The sequence below is a fragment of the Epinephelus fuscoguttatus genome, linkage group LG1, assembly GCF_011397635.1.
Source record: "Epinephelus fuscoguttatus linkage group LG1, E.fuscoguttatus.final_Chr_v1".
Taxonomy (NCBI): domain Eukaryota; kingdom Metazoa; phylum Chordata; class Actinopteri; order Perciformes; family Serranidae; genus Epinephelus; species Epinephelus fuscoguttatus.
Genome location: NC_064752.1, coordinates 3,346,068 through 3,369,391, shown reverse-complemented (window position 1 = coordinate 3,369,391; position 23,324 = coordinate 3,346,068). Strand labels below are relative to the sequence as shown.

Sequence of the window (23,324 nt, the reverse complement as noted above, 5' to 3'; positions counted from 1 at the left end):
TCACATACTGCAGCTGAAATCATTATTATTATTATTATTAGCATAGCTTTGTGTAACTGGAGAACAGCGACTTACTTTTTTTACCTCACCTTTTGTCTTTGTGGTTTATATTTGGTGCTTTGGCTGAAACAGGATCTGTGAGTGTTTCCCACATGTCATTGTTTGTAGACGCTGTGTCGGACACTGATCCTGTGTCAGCCCTCGGATCAGCTTACACAGGAAGGACTCCAGCAGCACAGCTTCAGGCTCAGCGTCTCAGATATGAGCGCACAGTCCTGGTTTATACGGTTAAACATGTTTAGATGTTTAGTTTAATTTTCAGTCATACAGATGAAATTATCTCTCACACACACACACACACACACACAGTATTTGTCGTTTAGGATTAATTGTAATGACATCTTTATTCCAACGTATCTAACAGACTTTTCAGAAGTTCACAGACATTAAAACTGGAACTATGAAATGAACCATGTTAAAAAGGGCACATGAATATTACAATAAACAACAACAATAAATAAATAAATAGATGCATAGCAACATGGTCTCAAACAAAAAACAAAACATTTATATTTCTAGTAATCAGCTCCCACGTATCAGTCCTCAGCGCTTTGTTAATATCTTCATTAGCAGATCTTAATGAACTGAACGTTTCCAGCTAATTAACTCTGGTCTCCTTCATGACATCATGTTCTCTGCTTCAAACTCAAATAATCATCTTTGATAACTTATGAACTGCAACAACTTCAGATAACTGAGTAAAAATGTGTCCACAGTGTAACAAAGATACAAATATGTTATGTTCAGGTGTAAAATAATGAGAATGAAACTTTTTGCTGCACACCTCATGTTTCTGCGCTCTAGGCGCCTGGCATTTTTGCCGGAGCGAGCCGAGTTGAAAAAACTTGACCTAAAACTTAACTCAACCTCGGAGCAGAAAAGCGCCACACGTCATCTCAGCTTTTTCCCTTTGTAAATGAGATGATGTGAGAGGCGGGGCTTCTGTGGTGGTCACAACAACCAGTTTACAGTTGGTAACCAATGGAGGAGAAACTGGTGGTAGTGGTTGCTGGATACCCAGAGCTATACGACTTTACAAAGCACAGTTAGCACCATCTGAATAGAAAACAGCAGATAAGTGCAGTACTGTAAACGTCCATGATGGAGGAGAAGCTCCTGGACCAACTGGTGGTACTCCCCATGATCCAGCCTCTTTTTTAGGGTCTCATGTACCCACACAGATCTCTGTTTATCTGCTGACAGCCTCTCACCCTCAACCAGAGCTACAGACAGTACCCTCTGCCTCAACATGGCAGCAGCTACACACTGATCACTGCAGGATACAGAAACTGTAGATTGATGACACAGGAAGGTTAGGGTGACGAGGTGATGGGCTGGTTGCCTGGCAACAATAAAAAGGTGCAGCAAGTGCCTCAAGTTTTGTAACCTGCAAAACACTTCCTGTGTGATCGGGGCCTTTAACTCTGCTCTGGGGGACAAGGTGGCTCTTGAAAACAAGGGCTGGTGATAGAAATGTGAAACAGAACCGGGCCTTGAATAAATTGAAATTTCTCAGTGAGGTTTGAAACAAAACTTTCTTCTTCTGCTGTTTTATTTCTGGCAGATTAAAGGTCACTGCAGGTGGAACCACTTTGAACAAGTTGAAATAGTTTCGGGCCTCTGAACACACGTCGTATCAGATGACTTTATTTAGGGCCCATGTGAACGGTTCAGTCTGTAGTCAGAGTGAGTTCAGTCAGACTGAAGGAGTAGTGTCTCTGCTGATGGACTCCACCTGTCACACTGCTGCTGAGAAACATTATAGGAGGAATAATGACAGAGCATGTTGATTAACAGACTGTTAGACAAACACTCATCTGTGTGTGTGTGTGTGTGTGTGTGTGTGTGTGTGTGTGTGTGTGTGTGTGTGTGTGTGTTCCCACCAACAGACACAGACTACATCAGCGAGGAGGAGAAGCAGAAGGTGGAGCTGATGTTGGCCTTCCTCACAGAAGAATCCAAACAGGCTGCAGCGAGCACAGCTGTGAGTACAAACATCTTCATCACTCATCGGTCGCTCCGCAGCGCCTCGTCACTGAGCGCCTGCCGTCCTCACATGTGTGTTTACCGCCACAGTAAACAGGCCGTGTTTCTCTTTGTCTCTGCTGAAATGTCACAGCTCATGTTTCAGGCTTTGTTAGTCTCAGTGTGTGAGGAGATAAATAATTCTCAGCTCGTCATCTTATCGTGAAGTAAAGGAGTCGTCTCAGTGCTGAAGAGTCTCTCAGAAACATATTAATGGAGAGCAGCGACAACAGGAAACAGGAAGTGAACCTTCCTCTTGTGTTTGTTCCTCGTTCAGTGCTTTAACTGCTCATAAAGATGATGTGATGTCTTTTAACCATCTTCATCCTGGTCATCATGACTGAGAGGTTTAGCACTTGTTTTAGTGTTGATGGAGTAGCACCGTGTTTGCTCTGAAGACTGACTGTAGTGTGTGTGTGTGTGTGTGTTCATGAGTGTGAGTGGCAGTGTTTGGTGTGTATGATATGTGTCAGGTGAGGTAAGTGTTGGTGTCTCTTGGAGGACGGAGCATCTCGTCCTTTGACCTCATCTTTCATTAACAGTTATTGAAACTCTTTCTATAAGCTCTGTAAGATGAGGACTGGTTCTTGTGATGAGGCCGCGGTCAAATCTGAGTAAAGAGGAGGAAAGGTCACTGCTGTTTTTTATTATAGAAAAACGTATTATAGGGGGGTCCTCCGGCAGACTAGGCCTAAGTCAGCCTAACTAGGGGCTGGTACAGGGCAAGCCTGAGCCAGCCCTAACTATAAGCTTTATCAAAGAGGAAAGTCTTAAGTCTAGTCTTAAATGTGGAGACGGTGTCTGCCTCCCGGACCGTAACAGGAAGATGATTCCACAGGAGAGGAGCCTGATAGCTGAAGGCTCTGGCTCCTGATCTACTTTTGGAGACTTTAGGGACCACGAGTAACCCTGCGTTCTCAGAGCGCAGTGTTCTGCTGGGATAATATGGCACTATGAGCTCTCTAAGATATGACGGAGCTTGACCATTTAGAGCTTTATAAGTTAACAGTAGGATTTTAAATTCAATTCTGGATTTTACAGGGAGCCAGTGCAGAGAAGCTAAAACAGGAGAAATATGATCTGGTTTCTTAGTTCCTGTTAGTACACGTGCTGCTGCATTCTGAATTAGCTGGAGAGTTTTTAAGGACTTACTAGAGCTACCTGATAATAGAGAGTTACAGTAATCCAGCCTTGAGGTAACAAAAGCGTGGACCAATTTTTCTGCATCTTTTCGGGTCAGGATAGGCCTAATTTTCACAATATTACGCAGATGAAAAAATGCAGTCCGTGAGGTTTGTTTTAAATGAGAATTAAAGACAAATCTTGATCAAATATTACTCCGAGGTTTCTTACGGTAGTGCTAGAGGCCAGAGCAATGCCATCTAGAGAAACTATGTCATCAGATAAAGAGTCTCTGAGTTGTTTGGGGCCAAGAACAATAACTTCAGTTTTGTCTGAATTTAACATCAGGAAATTGGTGCTCATCCAGGTTTTTATGTCTTTAAGGCAGTTATGGAGTTTAGTTAATTGATTACTTTCTTCTGGCTTCATCGATAAATACAACTGAGTATCATCCGCATAACAGTGGAAATTTATAGAGTGATTTCTAATGATGTTACCTAAAGGAAGCATATATAGAGTAAATAGGATTGGTCCGAGCACAGAACCTTGCGGAACTCCAAAACAAACTTTGGTACGTGAGGATGATTCATCATGAACGTGAACAAACTGAAAACGATCAGATAAATAAGATTTAAACCAGCTCAGTGCAGAACCTTTTAGGCCAATTAAGTGATCCAGTCTCTGCAGTAGAATTTGATGGTCAATTGTGTCAAACGCCGCACTAAGATCTAATAAAACAAATACAGAGACAAGTCCTTTATCTGAAGCAATCAGAAATCAAACAGAGGTTTGTGCAGCAGCACTTTAATGCTTCTGAAATGTTTAATGGTTTCACACAGAGCTGACAGAGAAAGAAGTGACTGTAAGCGTTATGAAGAGGCTGTCATCAGACTGCAGGTCAGACACATGTGGTGAATAATGACTGACACACAGACAGAATGAAGACAAGACGTCTGTACAGTAATGATTCAGGGCTTCACACTGTGGGAACACTGTCACACACAGTTCTTAATCAGCTGACCTGCGTCTGTGTTACCATGGTTACATGTATGCATTAGCATAAATAGGTTAAGGGGTATACGTGGCCTTTATCAGGATCGGTGATGAGATGGCGGACAGATTTCAGGATCAGCAGACGGATTTATTGTTGGTTTATCTGCATCATAACATCCTGTGATTGGTTCCTTTTCTTTCACACCACAAACGATCCACACCAGAGTCCGTTTGGAGGCGGAGCCAGACCCACCTTGGAGAGGTCTCGGTTCGGTTGTTTGGTCCGCACCAGGGTTTGACTGACAGCTTTCACACCAGCCCAAATAAACCGCACTAACAAACGGACCTGAGTTTGTTTGAACTGAACCAAACAGGTCAGGTGTGAACGCTCCGTGTCTCACCGCCGTCCTCTACAAGAGCAGAGGAGGCAAAATATATAATGAGATCCGAATCATAAAATACACGTGTCTGTTCTCAGTGAGCTGAGTGGAGTGTGAGCAGCTCCTGTCTGGATGGACAGACATCGATCACTGATCACTGTGACACAATGGAAAACTGAAAAACATGATGAGTCTGATTTCTCAGAGGCTTCATGGACGTTGACTGTGGACGGACATCAGAGAGAAGTCTCACTGAATGATGTGCTTCATGATCTGTGTGTCTCACAGTATGTAGTGTAGTTACCACACCTGTCACAGTGTCTTGACCTTTGGTACGAGTCCCTCTGAAACGCGGTTTGAACACAGCTCGCAGGTGAAGTGAGAGGAAGTTTCATCAAAGTCAGATGTTGTTGGCAGTTTGGACAGACTGTGATGATGCTGTTGCCCTTGAGGGTGAAGCTGGTCAGGAGAAAGCCATTTCCTCCTCCGCAGTGGAAACCCGATCCTTCACTCTCCCCTTTAGACTCCACCACAGAGATAAACTGGCCGGAGAAAGGATTTATTATTGATAAGGGGAGGAGGAGGGGGAAAGGGAGGAGGAAGAAAGTTGTATAAACCACTTTTCTGCTCCGTCATGCTTCAATAGATCACCTTCAACAATATTATTAGAAAATCTGTGGTAGACAACAGACTGTGTTCGTCGAGAGGAGAGACCGATGTGGAGGACAGAGTTTGGTTAAACTAAATGAATCAGTCAAATGGAGCAGCGTTTACTCTGCCGTCATCCTGACGCTCTGTCTGAGACACAGAGGACGGGACTTACACAAAATACATTTAGACAAACTCAACAAACATCGCCATCGACGCCAGCCGCTCCCACCGTGTCCAGATCTGTCCTCAGTCATCAGTTCAAGGTCCAAATAGTTTAATACATTCAGCATCATACTCGAATTTGGTCACACCACCACAAGTTTGTCTTCAGGTCTTTGAGACACAAGTTTGTCTTCAGGACTTTAAGACACAAGTTTGTCTCCAGGACTTTGAGACACAAGTTTGTCTCCAGGAGAGAGGCTACAGAAGGAGGTTTATGAAGTTTTTCTGTGCCAGCTTTCAAGAGCGCGGCGGCAGGTTGAGTCTGAGGTTGCCAAGCAACCTTAACAAGCATCATACAGCCTGTTTACCTGAAATCCTGAGAGCAGAGCTGATCTTCTTCCAGGAGCTGTGTATGAGTGTGTCGGCCTGTCGTCTGTGGGACAGATGTAAAGCTCTGGGTAGCCCTGCACTAACATGATCAACTTCTCCGTGTTTATCAGACTGAGTATTTACAGAAGAAGGGAAAGATATCTGTTAGCTGTGATTGGTTTGTAACCTGACTCCACTTCCTGTGTCTGTCCTTTCAAAATAAATTCCCAGTCATATAGGTTTGATTTATTTTGACAAGGCGCAGCTTTTCACAGAGTTTCATGTTGTGTTTTTTCTGTGACTAATAACGACTAATAACCTTTCTGGTCGACTAACGTTTGGTGGACTATCAGGGGGCAGCTCAGGTTCTCTCTAGTTCTGTTGCACCAGTGTCAAAAGTATTTACGTCTTTCTCCTGCAGAGACAGTTTATGAAAGACTGTCTTTCCAGCAATGAAATAGCTCTTACAGCTTTTTGGTTGTAATCTATAGTAATAGTAATGGTCTCTGACGTGAGATTCCTTATTTTAAGTGAAACAGCTTTTCTCAGGTACGACTCCCAAACCTCCCAACGTCTCCACCTCTACAGCTGCACTCCCCCTCAGCCCTGTGAAACTGTAAGGAGAACCCTGATAGAGTCAAAGAGCGGTCAGCCCAGAGCCTGAGGTTTGTTTCCACAAAGCCACTAATGGATCTCTGCAGAGGAGACGCTCTCTGCTCTCACTGACTCCAAGTAGGAAATGACTTTGTCTCTAATGTCGGCTTTCTGCACACGGTGATTGGAAATCACTCTGATTAACAGTCGCTGTTTGGCCGTGAGGCAGCAGACATTTGTACTGCACAGACGCTGCTGCAGCTGCTGTGTGTTTAATAAACAGTAAAGATGGAGGTCTTTACTGCAGAGAGCTGCACGCTGACCTGCAGTGTGTCCTTCGTCACACATCACTGGATGACGAACCAACACGCTCTCATCCCAACGCGTCACATATCGCCACTATGTCAGTGGACGTTCACATCTACGTATTAAGTATCGTCCTGCATCTGCTGTTGATGTTCTGTGAAGCCACAACCAATGCTGGGACGTCAACAAAAGCACATGGTCTTATATTACATCATTACAGGCAGTGTTTCAAACTGAGGCCCCCAAAGGCGCATCATACCACTGCAAAATGAAGCTTTTGGCGTTGGTGTCTGACCCGAAATCACTGGTGAGGTGGTATTTAACAACTTTAGAGTGAGAACAGCTGGAAGCACTGGACACAAAGTTTAGCTTCTGTGTTAAATTCACTCTGTGAGTTTTTAAAGCTTGATGAAGGCGTTTTATTGATTCTAATGCAGGACGAACAGTTCTGCCGATGCTTTCACACTTTCCACTGATTTACAGGTGGCAGTAACGTGCAAAAACTGGCAGTGAAGAAGAAGACGACCACAACATTGACATAAACGATGCTGGATGTCAAATATATTTTAAAATCAGCTTTTCTACAAACATGAGCATGTTACAGTCCTGGAGGATTATTAATGTGCACCTCCTCCTGTACTGCCTTAATATGCACATTCAGCACATCCAATGCATCAAAACATTGTTTTCTAGTTGGAGCCGCGTTTGCCTCGTTTTCAAACTGTATGCTTTGACTAAAATGAACAATGACAGCAATATAGTCCACGATGAGCAGCGCTAAAATCAACCTGCGTAGTTGTCCCTCCATTGTGACATTAGAAAGTGTCACATTTATCTTGCAAGTGTACTCTTCTTCAACGTTTGCTTTACTTCCTGGATTTTTCCCACATGGAAATTCTGACCAATCAAGAGCAGCTTTCTCACACAAGGCATTTGATCTGGTCCTCTTGTAAATGCTGCCGTGAGAACACCAACCAACTCTAGGCAATGATACAACTTTGGAACAACATGAGTCCCTGACTCAGACCAGAGGAGACCACTCTAGGGCTGACAGCAGCCTGAGAGAATCAGGTGCTCTTTGAGTAGAGTGCAAATAGTGACATGAGAGTAGAAAGCAGTGACAGTCCAACTGACTTAGTGTAGAAGTCCATGGTGTAGGGTTAGTGAGGCCTCTGACTGTTGTTAAAAATCCTTTATGATAAAATGAATAGACCAATGTGTTTCGACTAAAGAGTCTTCATCAGGTTGAAAATACATACGGGACAGGTGTTCAATTTAAAACTCAAGAGATTATGTGTTCCACATATTTTGAAAGGCTGCGAACACAACGCGCCAAAGAGCGATAACAAGGAGGCAGACCTGAGCGGTGTAAGGAGGCAGGTTGGGGTAAAAGATGGAGGACAGAAATCTCCCCTGGAGATGCAGAGACGTGTTCTTTGAGTGAACTTTGAGTAATGTTAAAGTACGTCCTCACCATCTTTCTTTTCCTAGACCCAACCATAGCAACTGTGTGTTAAGGATGTAATGTCATTCATAAGGCACTAATTCATATAAACTGTTGTGTCTTTGCTTTCGTAACATATCACAGGAACCGTTCTGTTAGCACATGTTGGATAATAACAATAAAGTTAAACTTGAATATTCAAAAGCAGGAGAACTTCATAAGAAACTTTTCTGATGTTTTCTAATGAAGGAACTGTACTCAGTGTGTTTGTTAGAGCTCAAAGAAACACTACGAGATAACACAACTTCACTTTGTTTAAACATTTATCTGCAGACATCAGAGACAGTGTATTTAACAGGACAGAGAGACGGACAGGAGCTGGTCCTGGTACCGTTTGTGTCTCCTGATGCCACCGTCAGCTGCTGGTCTCTTATTAAATCATTAGGCTGTTTGAAAAGCTGTGTCTGGGTTCACAGATATTCCCAAACACTCTGCAGGTTCACAGATTCATCAGCACCACAACGCTTTCTCCTTTGCTTATGTTTGCCAGGACAACAGATGAGGATGTCAGGGCAACCAGATCCACGGTGTCAGAGCTCTAATGATTTTACTCTAATGGCGGTGTATGTGTGTGTGTGTACATGTGTCTGGTTGGTGTTGTAAAGCAGCGGTGAGCAGCTGGCGTCTGATGTCTACCAGTGTGTTGATATGTTGAGCTGCTCAGGTTCTGACCTCACGTTCACACCTGATGTAGAATACAACACGCTGCTCTCGTGCGCTGTTTGCAGGTATACCTACAAAAAGTAGTGCACCAGAATTTGTACGTACCCCACGTAATCCAGAAGTCTGCGATCATGTGACAAATAATCTGACGAGGGTAAAGAGGGGAGTCGTTTAAAGAGTAAAAGTCCACGTGAGGAGGCAGGTTGGGGCGGAGGACGAGTCAAACAAACACAGGACTTAAACCCCTGGGAGATAACGTCCGTCTGAAACCAAGTCAACGTTGAGTTATCTTAAGGTACATCGTCGCATACGTCATCATGTTACATAAAGTATTTAACTTTATGTGAAATACGTAACATAACAATGCCCAACCAGTTTTCTTTTTCTAAACCTAACTTACGTGACTTTACAGCAAGTACATAATTTATGTAAAATATGTAACACAACGTTATATGTACTGCTGGTTTATTACAGATAGAATACTAAACATTTTAATTCCAGTTGGGGACATTTTGTGTCCAATGTAATCCTGTCCCCCAAAAAAACCAAAAGGCCAGGAGCTGTGAAGCGTGAGCAGCTAACAGACGAGTGCTTCTGTAACTGTGGCTGCAGCAGTGAGAATAAATGTAGGATTGTGTTTATGGTAACAGACAGATGAAGCCAGCAGTGTGACAGATGCAGCTGGTCTGTAGTGCGACCTGCACAGTCTGAAGGCCATCAGTGAAACATCAGCTCTCATCTTCACCTCTATTTCAGCTTTCAGCTCCCAATCAAAACATGACACATGGAAGCAGGTTTTAACCTGTGAGGTCACCTTCTGTTACCGCGTCTGTTAACAACCTCCATTTATTTCTCTCTGTCTCTCACTGCCGACTCTTTCACACATGTTCTTCACTCTCCAACATGGGCTCTTGTTTTTCTTTAAAAATCACTGTGGAAACTTTTGTGCTTAGGACCGAATAACGTCTGCACAGCTCAAGTCTGTGAAGCAGTCGAATGAATGAACACAACACACGTGTGTCTGAAATTACACACTGATAGAGTTTATATATTATGTGTTGTGTAAGTAAGCCTAGTTAAAGGGATAGTGCACCCAAAAATGTAAACTCAGCCATTATCTACTCACCCATATGCCGAGGGAGGCTCAGGTGAAGTTTTAGAGTCCTCACATCACTTGCGGAGATCCAAGGGGAGAGGAGGTAGCAACACAACTCCACCTAATGGAGGCTGACGGCGCCCCAGATTCAAACAGAGCTGCAGGCTACAATGAGGCTACAAACAGAGTTCAAATGAGGTTTTTCCAAACAACTTTTTATGTCGGGGCTTCAGGACACTTGGATCACTACGGACGAGCAGTATGGAGATATTTTGTGGTTTCAATGATGTGTTTTTGGACGTTTGAATCTGGGGCGCCGTCAGCCTCCATTAGGTGGAGTTGTGTTGCTACCTCCTCTCCCCTTGGATCTCTGCAAGTGATGTGAGGACTCTAAAACTTCACCTGAGCCTCCCTCGGCATATGGGTGAGTAGATAATGGCTGAATTTACATTTTTGGGTGCACTATCCCTTTAAGTTTCAATTATGGTAATAAAACTTTTTATTCCTTTGAGGCTCATTATGTCTGATATTAGTAATAATTCTGTAATACCATGAAACAGTGATATTTTCTGAGTTGGTTATTGCACCATGAAAACCTCAGACGTTGCAGCTCTACAGCAAAGCTGGAGAGACGTGTGGTTCCTGATGCAGTCTCTGCTGTGCTGGACTCCAGCGCTGTCGGCCTGAGGAATCTGGTCTCTTTTGTCCTCACTGAGTGTGTCTGCTGTTGATCGACTGCTAACGATCCAGAACGCTGCTGTCAGACGAGATCAAAGAGACGCTCTCACATCACCTGACACTAAAATCTCTTCAGTGTTGATTTTAGGATCCAGGTCAGAACGTACAAAGCGTCACAGGGTCAAACTGCGTCTGATGAGGCTGAACTATTTATTGAAGAGGGATCCCTCCTCAGTTGCTCTTCCTGAGGTTTCTACCGTTTTTCCCCCGTTAAAGGGTTTTTTTTGGGGAGTTTTTCCTGATCAGCTGTGAGGGTCATAAGGACAGAGGGATGTCGTATGCTGTAAAGCCCTGTGAGGCAAATTGTGATTTGTGATATTGGGCTTTATAAATAAAATTGATTGACTGATTGATTGACTATTTCACCTGTGTTTTTCAGCTCGCACTCTTTGATCAGATACATTCGTCATCTGTCCCTCGCAGTCGCCGCAAGACACGTGGTGATCGAGCTTTTGCGACCATAGCACCTAAATGTGGGAGCGCTCTGCCTGCTCACTGACGATCTTTTCAAAGCAGCTAAAGACTCACCTGTTAGATGGTGTTTGGTAACTTGTCTGCACCACATCTGTGTTTGATTCATATTCTGTGTGTTGTCGTTGTGTAGTGTGAATTCTTCTTCTTCTCTTGTGTGTGTGCAGATAGCTTTATTAAACTTGAATAAATTTACTTACTTGCTTTTCGTCCTCACAGTTAGCAGTTCGATGCTAACTCTGCTTTGTTCTCCGTTATTTGAAAAGGTAGCTAACAAACTTTGTGTCTGCTTGAGGAGCTCACTCTGGTCTCTTCTACCATTTAGAAGGAAACAGGCCACATGTAGAGAGCTGAGGTGTAGAGAGGTGGAGGAAAGGTGTAGCAGCTCCAGCTGATTGATGACCCACCTCTGTGGAGAGTCCCGGTAGAGGGAGACAGAGGAGAAGAAAGTTGTCAGCTTGACAACACCGTGGGTCACATGTCATCGTGACCAATGGTGAATGAAGACTGGGTAGTTTCACAGGAAGGTGTGAAAAGTGGAGTTCATTCGTCTGAAGATCAGAGGAGGCCTCAGCCGCCATTTTACATTTACATGTCCAGTTTAAAATTGAACAAATGGACAAATCATGTGTGGAGTCCTGTGACCTCCCCAGTAACACCCTGTCTCTGATTCTGGTAACGTACTGACTTAGACTTAGATCTCCTTTAAAAGACGGACATAAATGCACAACCTGTGGTTGGTGACAAAGGTCATCTCTGCCTGGATGAGTTCATCAGGACTCCAGAGTTCACATCCTGGTTCAGTTTGGGCATCAGAAGCTTTTTTGGGTAGACGGGTTAGTGAGGTTGTTTCGGTTAAATGTCTTTTAAGTACACATGTTCGATCTTTCTCTGCTAAAACAAACTGCATTCTTTCCCCAACCTTAACCTCAGAGCCTAAAAACATAAGTCACCCGCTGATCTGAGAAAAGAGACTGAATGTGTTGTGATTACATTTAAATGGTGCGGAGTTCTGACGTGTTTCCAAATGGAGCATTTATCAGTGTTATTTATCAGTGGGACATCTGGAGTCCTGAGAGCTGAAGCCGTTCCTCTTCGAACAAACAACCTCATTTTCTGTATGTCCAGAAGAGAGACACATGAGAGGAAGTGAGCCCCGACTGTGCAGCTCTGTGTGACCCTTCATTATTACACTGCACTGTAGTCAGCCTGTGTGTGTGTGTGTGTGTGTGTGTAGAAATGCCACAGGGGATCCCAATCCTGTACAGCACTGATGGCAGGTTCTTCAGCCTTAATAGGTTCAAGGCCAAAAACAAAGTCAGCAACCTCAGTACGCCATCGCAGCACACTCTGCAGACGACCTCCAGCACTCTGAGTGACTTTGCCAAAGGCACAGGAGCCTTAGATCAAGCCTCAAACATCAGCATCCTCCCAACCAGCCGTCTAAACAGCCCCCACGACAGTGAACACACAAAAACTTTGACCACTTCCTGTACTCGGCAGCCTTTCTTCCTGAAAAGCTGACATCGACTCTGCCAGTAAACATCACCTGAGCCTCTCTGAAGACCAGGACGTACAGGCCCAAGCAGAGCTCCTGGTCTACAGAGCTGTTGTCCTCCCCACCCTGCTGTACGGAGCTGAATCTCAGCCCACCCACAGCAGACACCTGAGAGCCTGGGAACAACACCACCAAAGGCCGTCCAGCTGGGAGGACAGACGCACCAACATCAGCGTCCTGGAGGAAGTCAACATGACCAGCGTCACCACCGAAACAATGCAGCACCAGCTCCCATCGATCGGCTGTGTCATCAGCATGTCCTAAAAAGGCTTTTATTGTGAAACATTTGCAGCAGCTTCCTGTGGTGGAGTCAGTGACTTTTCATGCAGTACTTTAAATGTAGCTCCGCCCATCTGGTGACACTTCTAATGTTGCTACAGTAACAGTTCAGCTGGAACATGAACAGACACAGTGACTGAAGTAATAATTATATTAAAATAGGACAAGACTTATCGATGACATCACACACGTTGTGAAAGATGACCAGTGATGATTGGTCGTAGACCAGCGTGTAGTCTGTCATGTCTGTCGGCTGAGTCACGGACAGATTTTCTGACTCCACAGAGCGACTGGAGGAACTCACTCACTCTCATTCATTCATCTTCTAACCGCTTCATCCTCTTGAGGGTCGCGGGGGGGCTGGAGCCTATCCCAGCTGACACTGGGTGAGAGGCAGGGTTCACCCTGGACAGGTCACCAGACTATCACAGGGCTGACACATAGAGACAGACAACCATTCACACTCACATTCACACCTACGGACAATTTAGAGTCACCAATTAACCTGCATGTCTTTGGACTGTGGGAGGAAGCCGGAGTGCCCGGAGAGAACCCACGCTGACACGGGTGCAAACTCCGCACAGAAGGGCTCCCATGCCCGGGATCGAACCGGCAACCCTCTTGCTGTGAGGCGAGAGTGCTAACCACTACACCACCTTGCCGCCCCTCACTCACTCTCAAACTTTTCTTATTTATTATAAATGATTTTTAATTGAAGAAATATCTTCTAAACATATTTCCATGCTGTTGTTTTCCACATTAAGTCAGTAACTCGCAGCACAGGCAGTGACATGTCTCTCACTTTTTATAAGAACTAACTTTGTGGTTTCTCTTTTAAGAGCAATAAAACTTTTGCTCTGGTCGTGTTTATAATTTAACTTCGAGTGCTGCTGTCGCTCAGTTTAGAAACAGGAAGCAAAGTGTGTCAGTGTTATTAATTCAGCATCTTTTATCATCTCATTTAAATTGTTTCATTAAATTGTTTCCCTGACAAATGCAGACAGCTCCACAGTACAACCTGACACCTCTTTCCACAACACGGCGGCTGCTGCTGTCGGCGCTGATGAACTGATAACCTCTGCATTTCTGTTTACACTCAACATCCAACACGGCGACGAGCTGGTTGTCGATCTCGGAGACAACGAACTAACAGGATCCTCATTAAAGCTCCAGAGGAAAAACATGAGAAGCGAGGGAGGAAATAAATCAGCCGTTTAAAAAAGCTTTCATGTTGAGGAGAACAGGAGTTAAGTTTTCTTCCTCTGGTCTTTTCTTCACGTCACTGAGTTGAGATTGTTGATGATGGTGTCTGCTGAATGATGCACCGATACAGACAGTTCACCTCAGTGATCGCAGGTTTGGATGATGATGACGCTACGTACAGAATGTTTCTGTATGAATTCTTACAGTGAAGACGATTTGCTGCTCGTCTGTTTCACAGACGTTCTCTCTGTTATTTTTTCTTCTGTTGAAGAACTGGACATCAGCTTCAGATACTTCTCTTCTTTTAAAACTCAGTCGGCGATGACTTTATTTTTCAACTCTTATTACCACTTCAGTCCTACGGAGGCGGGGCCTACCGACAGCACGAGCCATACTGTGTCATTTCTACTGGATTCCATTTTTGGCTGATCTTTTTCTAAGATGTTTTCAGTGCCACGGTGGCTCATGATTTACCTGTGACAGTTTGTGTTAATGACAAACAGCACACACGGATGTTTCGCTCATATCGAGCTCAAATGAAACATGGCATCCTGTTGGTCACCAGCTTTGGCTGAAAAGCGTTTTGTTTTGGGGTTGTCTGTCTCATTCTTGTTAACAGCAAATCTCAAAAACACCTTGAGGGAGTTTCTTAAAATTTGGCACGAACGTCCTCTTGGACTGAAGAATAAACTGATTAGAATTTTGTGGTCAAAGGTCAGTGTGACCTCACAAACATGTTTCTGTCCATAACTGAAGAATTCATTCACTTATTGTGACCAAACTTGACACAAATGTCTAACAGGATGAAATAATGAAGGTCAAAAGGTCAGAGGTCAGCTTGACTGTGACATCATCATGTTTTAACGTCATATCTCAGGAACAGAAGGGGAGACATTTGGTCAGATACTGAATTGGTGACTCTAATCTTGAAACTGTGCTGATTGTATAGATCTTCTGTGTGTGAAGCATCCATGTTGTCAGAATTTGTAACGTCTCTGCAGCAACATTTGAAACATGTCTTCTGTCATGGCTCCATATGAGTCTGGACAGACATGGATGTTAACTGTAACTTGACAGCTTGACGGAGAGATGCAAACACAAGACGGTAATTCTAGTTTTTCTGTTAAAGATCTGGACAGCAGCTACGGATACTTTTTTAAATTTAAGACACAGTCAGCTATGACTTACAACTCTTTAATTACCACGTCAGTCCTACACAGGCGTGGCCTACCTACAGCACAGGCAGTTAGCTTTGTCGTTTCTGTTGAGCCAAGACATGATACGCATGAAGTACGGCCTAAAACTGTGAGCTGAACCTGTATCATACCCAGGCTGATCAGATCCCAGTGAGACTGAAGCTAAACCTTTGTTACTTATTCTGCAGAGACAAAGTTATTTGCTGCTTAAAGACTTTCTGACACATAAGAAATCCGACCACAGCAACAGACTGGACCACCAGCAGCTCAGTGCGTTTGGTCCTGAGTACTCCACTCCACTACGACTCCCCCGCTGCTCAGCAGCAGAGTAAATAAGCAGAAAATATGTCTGAGAGAGATTTCTCTTTGAGTGTCTGTGCTCAGGCTGTTCTTTGATTATTATTCCAACAGATCTTGTTTCTGGACGCTGGTTTGGTTTCTGTCATCCTGATCTGGAATAATCCAGTCAGATGGTGAGGCTGTCCGTGTCCAACAAACACAAACATGGCAGATGTACAGTCAGCGGAGGGGACTCAGTCTGTACTTAATTAGCTTCTCCTATGGCAGGTGTCATCTTTACAAATGTTCGGCCATCTGTGAGCAAATATCTTCATGTCTGTAGCAGCTGGACGCTTTTCTGTGTCGGGTCCAGCTCAAGTTTCGACATCATGACAGATAATTATCCATAAATGTGAAGGCATCGCATTGATGTTTTAATATCACGTCAAATCAAAGCAAATTTACTGTCACGTGCAGCTGGACACAGGACGACGTAGTGAGATCTGATATCTGCATTTAACCCATCCTCAGCATGAGGAGCAGCCGCTGCAGAGTTAATGAAGTCCATCAGTCACACCTGACGGAGTGTATTTAACAGACGGGAACACAGTAATGATGCAAACACTGTACGATCCACGATATGATATTACTGTCATCATAAATATGCTGCCATACGCTGAGTGTTACAGTAAAACATATATTGTGATGAATTAAATATTCATCTGTACATTTTGTCCCCAAAGGAAAACATATGTTTCATCTTGTCAGATAAAGTTTTTTTATTTGCAGCATTAAAATGTGTCTAGTGATTATATCATTCTGGTACACTACCTAAAATTTAATTTGTATTTGTCATATGAATTATTTATATATTAAAGAAATCAACACCTGACACCGTGTGATCGTACGATATTGCTTAACAAAAATATTGCGATACTAAGCTGTACCGATTTTTCCTACCCTTGGTACTCACTGACACAGTATTCAAAGAAACATTTAAACATTGAGCACCGTCTACCTGAACATTAAATATTATCTAGACCTTCGATGTTTGGAGTCGTTTTCTACAGAAATAAAAAGTGAAATCCAGCTTCAACAGTTTCAGCGCTGCGGCCAACAGTTATTTTCTTTGAGTAATCTGTTGAGCTATAAAATATCAGAAAACTGAAAATGTCCATTACGTCTGCAGCATGTGAGGAAAATATGCAATAATGTTGAGTAACAGTGGACCTGCCAGAAATAAACAGATTTTGATCAGGTTGATCACATTTTAAAGTTCATTTTTTCACTGATTCTTCCAGTGAACTCAAATCACTGACTGCTACATCTACATGCTGGACAGAACATATATATATATATATATGTACAGTACAGAGACAGCTTTAGTTAAAATCAGCAACGACCTGTTGATGGCAGCCGACTCTGGGCTCCTAACCATCCTGATTCTTCTCGACCTGAGTGCGGTCTTTGATACCATCTCACATCGCATCTTGTTAGAGAGGCTAGCTTCCATCAGCATCACTGGGTCTTCCCTCCCTGGTTTCACTCTTATCTCTCTGATCGCACTCAGTCTGGACACCTCAGAAATTTCAGTTCCCAAACTTCTCCTGTCACAAGCGGTGTTCCCCAGGGCTCTGTCTTGGGCCCTCTACTATTCATTATCTATCTGTTACCTCTCAGTCTGATTTTCAGGAAATTCGGCATTCACTTCCATTGCTACGCTGATGACACCCAACTCTATCTTTCCACCAACCCAACTTCCACTGTCCCGCCCACCTCCCTTTCCAACTGCTTACTGATTTTCACGCAACCTTCTCAAACTCAACAGTGATAAAACTGAGGTACTCCTTGTTGGCACTAAATTCATTCTGGCCAAACCTAACAGTTTCTCTCTCACCACTGACGACTCCACAGTCCTTCCCTCCCCTCAGATTAGGAGTCTGGGTGTCATCCTTGACAGCACATTCTCCTTTGAAGCGCACATTAACCATGTTACCCGGTCTGTTTACTTTCATCTACACAATATCAACCGTCTTAATAATAAAATAAAAAAGACATCACGAAATAGTCGCACCACGACTGTTTCTCTCAACAACACTTCACCTAAAATAACTTCAGTCTCTGCGTCAGAATAGTTATTCTCTCTGTGTTTGCTCCGTGTGTCCGCAGGTGGACAGGATGCAGCTGTCCACAGTAATTATCTCCTCCTTATATGGTGTCACTGGGTCTTCATGGGCGGGGCTGTATGCTAATTACTGACGTATGCACGTGCCTACGATCAAATCTGAGTTTTCCGCAGCGTTCATGAATCCAGAGCAGGTTTTTAGTACCGAGGTTTCTATGTGCAGAGTCACTCACAGATTTACGAACATTTCATGAATGAGACATTGTGTTTTCATAGTTTTAGTAGTTTTTATGGAGAACTGTTGATGTTTCAGTGAAGCTGATTAACAGCCAACAGGACGACCAGTGTCACATCAGCTGCAGTGTTTTATGCATGTGCTTTGGTGTATTGTTCCAGTGTTGGTTACTGTGGTGCAGATATGGATGTGTAAGACAGTGCAGTAGTAGTAAAGTACAGAGTGCTGTGAGAACAGCAACATTTAAATGTAAGATTGTGATATATTTATTTAACATTCTTTGTCAGCCTGTTTCAGTTTTAGAGTTTGTTTAATCAGACCAGAAATAATCGTGTAAAGAGTGACGAACTGTTCCAGCCTCAGGTCTTTACTCTGTTGGCTCTCTGTCTCGTCTGATAATGGGACGTTCACTGAAGACGGAGTAATGAGGTTTGTTCAGGACGCAGCCCTGAAAATTAAAGACATTTAATGAGATGTTTGGGTGGGAGGTTACAGAGGGGAAATAAGGCTGCTCCTCTGGAGATGCATGCCTCTGATGCAGCAGGAAGAACTCTGTTCCCTGGTCAGTAGGTTTGAAGTGTGTGTAATGTTTTCTTTGATAGGAGCGACCTTCATCTTGCTGCTTTCTGCCCACTCAGCACTACATGTGATGGCAGCAGCCGGACCGAGCGCTCTGCACATTCAGGACGACGCACAGTCTGATTTTTTTAGTGCCGACAATTTAAACCTTCCTGACTCATATCTCAGCCTCCACAGAGCACAGCCTCCAAACACACACAGTCCATTATACACGCACACACTCACACACACACTGTTACACTCAGACTGGCTTCATCCACTCGCCTGGAAAAGTCCTGAGCTTCACTCTGGTCTCTGCAGGCCTCAGGGCAGCTGTTTATCCTCAGATCAGCACCTGATACTCACGTCACTCTTTCACTCCGGAGTTTGATCCATGTTAGCTGTCTGTCTGTCTGTCTGTCTGTCTGTCTCTGTCTCTGTCTGTCTGTCTGTCTGTCTGTCTGTCTGTCTCTGTCTGTCTCTGTCTCTGTCTGTCTCTGTATGTCTGTCTCTGTCTGTCTGTTTCTGTCTGTCTGTCTGTCTGTCTGTCTGTCTGTCTCTGTCTGTCTCTGTCTGTCTCTGTATGTCTGTCTCTGTCTGTCTGTCTCTGTCTCTGTCTCCGTCTGTCTCTGTCTCTGTCTCTGTCTGTCTGTCTCTGTCTCTGTCTCCATCTGTCTGTCTCTGTCTGTCTGTCTCCGTCTCTGTCTCCGTCTGTCTGTCTCTGTCTCCATCTGTCTGTCTCTGTCTGTCTCCGTCTGTCTGTCTCTGTCTCTGTCTCTGTCTGTCTGTCTGTCTGTCTGTCTACATCATTTAGCTCAGAGCGGCGCTGTGCCTCAGTACAGAGCAGACAACATGGCTGTCGGCTCATTTTACATCATGAGGAAAAGTTCAGAGAGAAAAAAGAAATCATGATTTTCTTTCTGATATCAGCTGACGTTGATTTCTGATTATCGGTTAGATTATCGATCAGGATCAATCGCTCTGTGCTTCAGTTTTACATCAATCAATAAATCCTCATTTTTAAAGTCCAACACGTGAAACGTTTGCTGTTTGCTGTCACAGTGAACAGAACATGTCGAGCTGTGGACTGTGACGTCACCTCAGATCTCTGGAGGTTTATCATAAAGAATAAGAACAGATCACTGGAGAATACAGACGTTAGTTTTTCCATCTTTTCATCCTGGTATGAATCCTTTCTTTAAAGCCCTCCTCTCCTCCTTATCATGATAATCCTCCCGTCATCTGTCCCTCTCTGTTGATGTTTGCCCTTCTCTCCTTCACAAGCTGCCACACTTATTTATTTTTGGCGTCCGTCGGCTCGCCTGAGACCCGACACATTTTCCTCTTCGCACTGGTATTTCAGGATTCAGACGACGGCGGCTCCCTGAGCGCCTGCACCAATGACATCGCCCCTGTCCTCCTCCGGACCCTCAAACCCTCACAGCACCAGGACGCAGACTTTGGCTCAAACATGCACATGTGCAGCCTGCGGGGGAAACACACACACACACACACACACACACACACACACACACACACCCCTCTACCTCCCTCATCGGATGTGACAGATTGGGTTGTGATATTTATTTTTATTTACTGAATCTGTTTCTACTGAAACGCCCTGCTTCTCTTGTTTCGTCTCCGTCCTTCACTCTCTCATCTTTTATGTCTCTTCCTCTTTGATCTCAGTCTTTTTGATTGTAACTAATTTATGTTTCAGATGATAAAAGACTTAAAATTTTGTCCAGTTCTTTGTCTCCGTCTCTGTCTCTGTCTATGTCTCTGTCTGTCTCTGTCTCTGTCTGTCTCTGTCTCTGTCTCTGTCTATGTCTCTGTCTGTCTCTGTCTCTGTCTGTCTCTGTCTCTGTTATGACTCAGTGTTTCTAACAGCAGGACCGACTCTGCCTTCTGACACCTGGATCAGTAAATCTCACAGATTCACTCTGACGTTAATGAGTCTGTTATTCAGTATTTGACATCTCGTCTCTCGGCCAGAGTGACGTCCTCTCCGTATAATGTCTCTTAATAAGCTGCAGGTTTTTGTCAGATGTCTGAAACACCGTCAGAAACACGTCTGTGATCTGATGAAAGCAAATCAACAGCTGAGACACAAAGTTCAAAAAGTCAGACATTAAGAACACTGAACAATAAAAGCAGCCAAATACAGATCAGCTCTGTGTCTGCTCATCAAACTTTGGAGTACCGTCACAACCAACACCCTCAGATTCAGATCTGTAAACCTCGTTCAGGTTCATCCAACAACAGCTGATGTTGTGATTGGTGTCTCTGAATGAGTCGTGGCTGTAAACAAGACACCTCACATGGAAACCTACAGACATCACTGTGACGTAACGGACTGACTGTTTTAGCTTTGTTTCTTAAAGTCCTCCAGAAGCGTTGGCATGTTGAAACAATTGTCATCAGATCACATCATACAAAGATTATATTCCAGAGAACATGAATGCAGTTGTGTCTTCACAGACATCTTGTTTTCATCTGCTTCAACAATAAACTGACACTTTCCTCTGCTCCGTGAAATCAGTTTCACTTAAATAAAACAGTCCTGCTTTAGCCGTCTTTCATCCTCATAGTGTGACATGCTGAGATATAATGGAGACGTAGAAAAGCGCAACAGAAAGTGTCAGGTTGTTGTTGACGCAGAACAGAAAAGACGTCCATCTGTAAAAACTGGACTCAAAGTTCCCGTTGTGTAGATTACAGTCTTTATGTTAGTGACACTTGATGACTGTATTATACAGGACCTGTTGGACAGACAGTGCGATGGTCAGGTGGCTCCGATGGCCTCGGTGTAGCAGGGTGGCGGCAACGTCTGCAGGAGCAGAGTGACAGCTGCTCAGTGAAACCTCAGCAGGAGATCAGACAGGACGTGGGCAGGAGACGCAGAGTATAAAATAAAACAGAGGAGCTGTAAAGAGCGAAGAATCGGTGGAGGAGAAGAGAAGGAGGAGGCAGCAGAGTCAGGTGGGAGGAAGTGAGACTGAACACTGACCAGGACTCATTGTGTCCAATGATTTAAAATCTACATGAATGAAGTTTACGCAGTTTATCCCATAATTAAGTCCGTTAATTCGTCCGCCAGGGGGTGGAGCTTTTCCCAGCTGACACTGGGTGAGAGGCAGGGTTCACCCTGGACAGGTCGCCAGACTATCACAGGACTGACACATAGAGACAGACAACCATTCACGCTCACATTCACACCTACGGACAATTTAGAGTCACCAATTAACCTGCATGTCTTTGGACTGTGGGAGGAAGCTGGAGCACCTGGAGGAAACCCACGCTGACACGGGGAGAACATGTCAGAGCACCTGGAGGAAACCCACGCTGACACTGGGAGAACATGTCAGAGCACCTGGAGGAAACCCACGCTGACACAGGGAGAACATGTCAGAGCACCTGGAGGAAACCCACGCTGACACAGGGAGAACATGTCAGAGCACCTGGAGGAAACCCACGCTGACACAGGGAGAACATGTCAGAGCACCTGGAGGAAACCCACACTGACACAGGGAGAACATGTCAGACACAAAGTCATTTTACATGAGAACAAATGTGGACGTCTGAGTTCAGACTCAGCTGATCCACTGTGATGTATCGTAACGTTAGCAGCTGCTGTCGGCTCACTGTCGAATGTTTCACATTTTAAAGCTGCGTAATGAAGCTTTAGAACAAAGGAGCTTCATTCTGTTTCCTCGTCAGCTGCAGTTGTCTGAGGTGTCGATGCTGACGTCTCAGGAGAAAAGAGGAGAGTGAAGGAGCGAACATCACAGATTGGTTTCTAGATTGCCGTCGATTCAGTCAAACAAAGGTCGGATGGACTTTGATTGAAGATAATTTCTTCATCAATAGTCTCTGGTCAAACTGCTGCGGACGCTGAATGATTACCGGCTCACACAGTCAGGAGTTCTGCTCAGAGCTGGAGAGATAGAAGATCGACAGGTGTCAAAGGTCCGACTGTTTGAGAGCCTTAAAGGAACAATCAGTGCCATGATGGAGGGACATTAGATGTGAACAGAGTGAGAGCAGAATGATGGGGAGGATGGACAGAGGAAAGAAATGAGAATTGATGAATAAATGGAAGTGAAGAAGGTTGAACAGAGAGGGTGGAGCTGGAGACACGACAGGAAGACAATGAAAACGTCTCCGGGTGTTTCAGTAGAGATGTCTGTCCACAGTGAGACACCTGAGCTGCATGAAGACATTTAAATGTCTTATTTTCTGGACACAACATCGTCAAGACAAGAAAAACAAAGGAAAATATCTTTAAGATGAAGATGATAGTTTTTAATTACTACTGTAATTTTGTCTGAAACATCTTCCAGCAGCTCTCGGTCAAAGTACGAAGGTTTCACCTGTCACTGAAATCTAATGAGAGCCTTTCCTCTCTGGTTTAATGTTCCTGCTCTGCAGCACTTTGACAGCCAGCGTTCTGTGGGTGGTGACGAGGAGAAAGGAGAGGTGGTGCTTTATATGGAGGAGGACTAAAGGAGGAAATGAGGGGGCAGATAGATAGGGCAGTTGGTGGGTAGACAGCATGCTGTGTGGATACGACAGGAGGACGGCGAGAGTCTCAGACAGGAAGTAGAGTGTGGGATGGTGGAGGGAAAAAAGAAGAGTTGGACTGTGAGGGCAGAAAAACAGAGACAAAAAAAAAAAACCAACCTGAACCTCCAGACCTGAACCTCCAGACCTGAACCTCCAGACCTGAACCGTCAGACCTGAACCTCCAGACCTGA

At 44.3% G+C, this 23,324-nt stretch overlaps 1 protein-coding gene across 1 annotated transcript in view; it reads left to right on the top strand.

The window, feature by feature from the left end:
- Window positions 1–23,324, top strand: part of LOC125894629 (E3 ubiquitin-protein ligase RNF123) — a 187,704-nt gene that overhangs the window by 150,991 nt on the left and 13,389 nt on the right. The window contains exon 38 of the mRNA XM_049586178.1: window positions 1,950–2,044. Coding sequence (XP_049442135.1) covers window positions 1,950–2,044 — 95 coding nt within the window. The remainder of the gene's footprint in view (window positions 1–1,949; window positions 2,045–23,324) is intronic.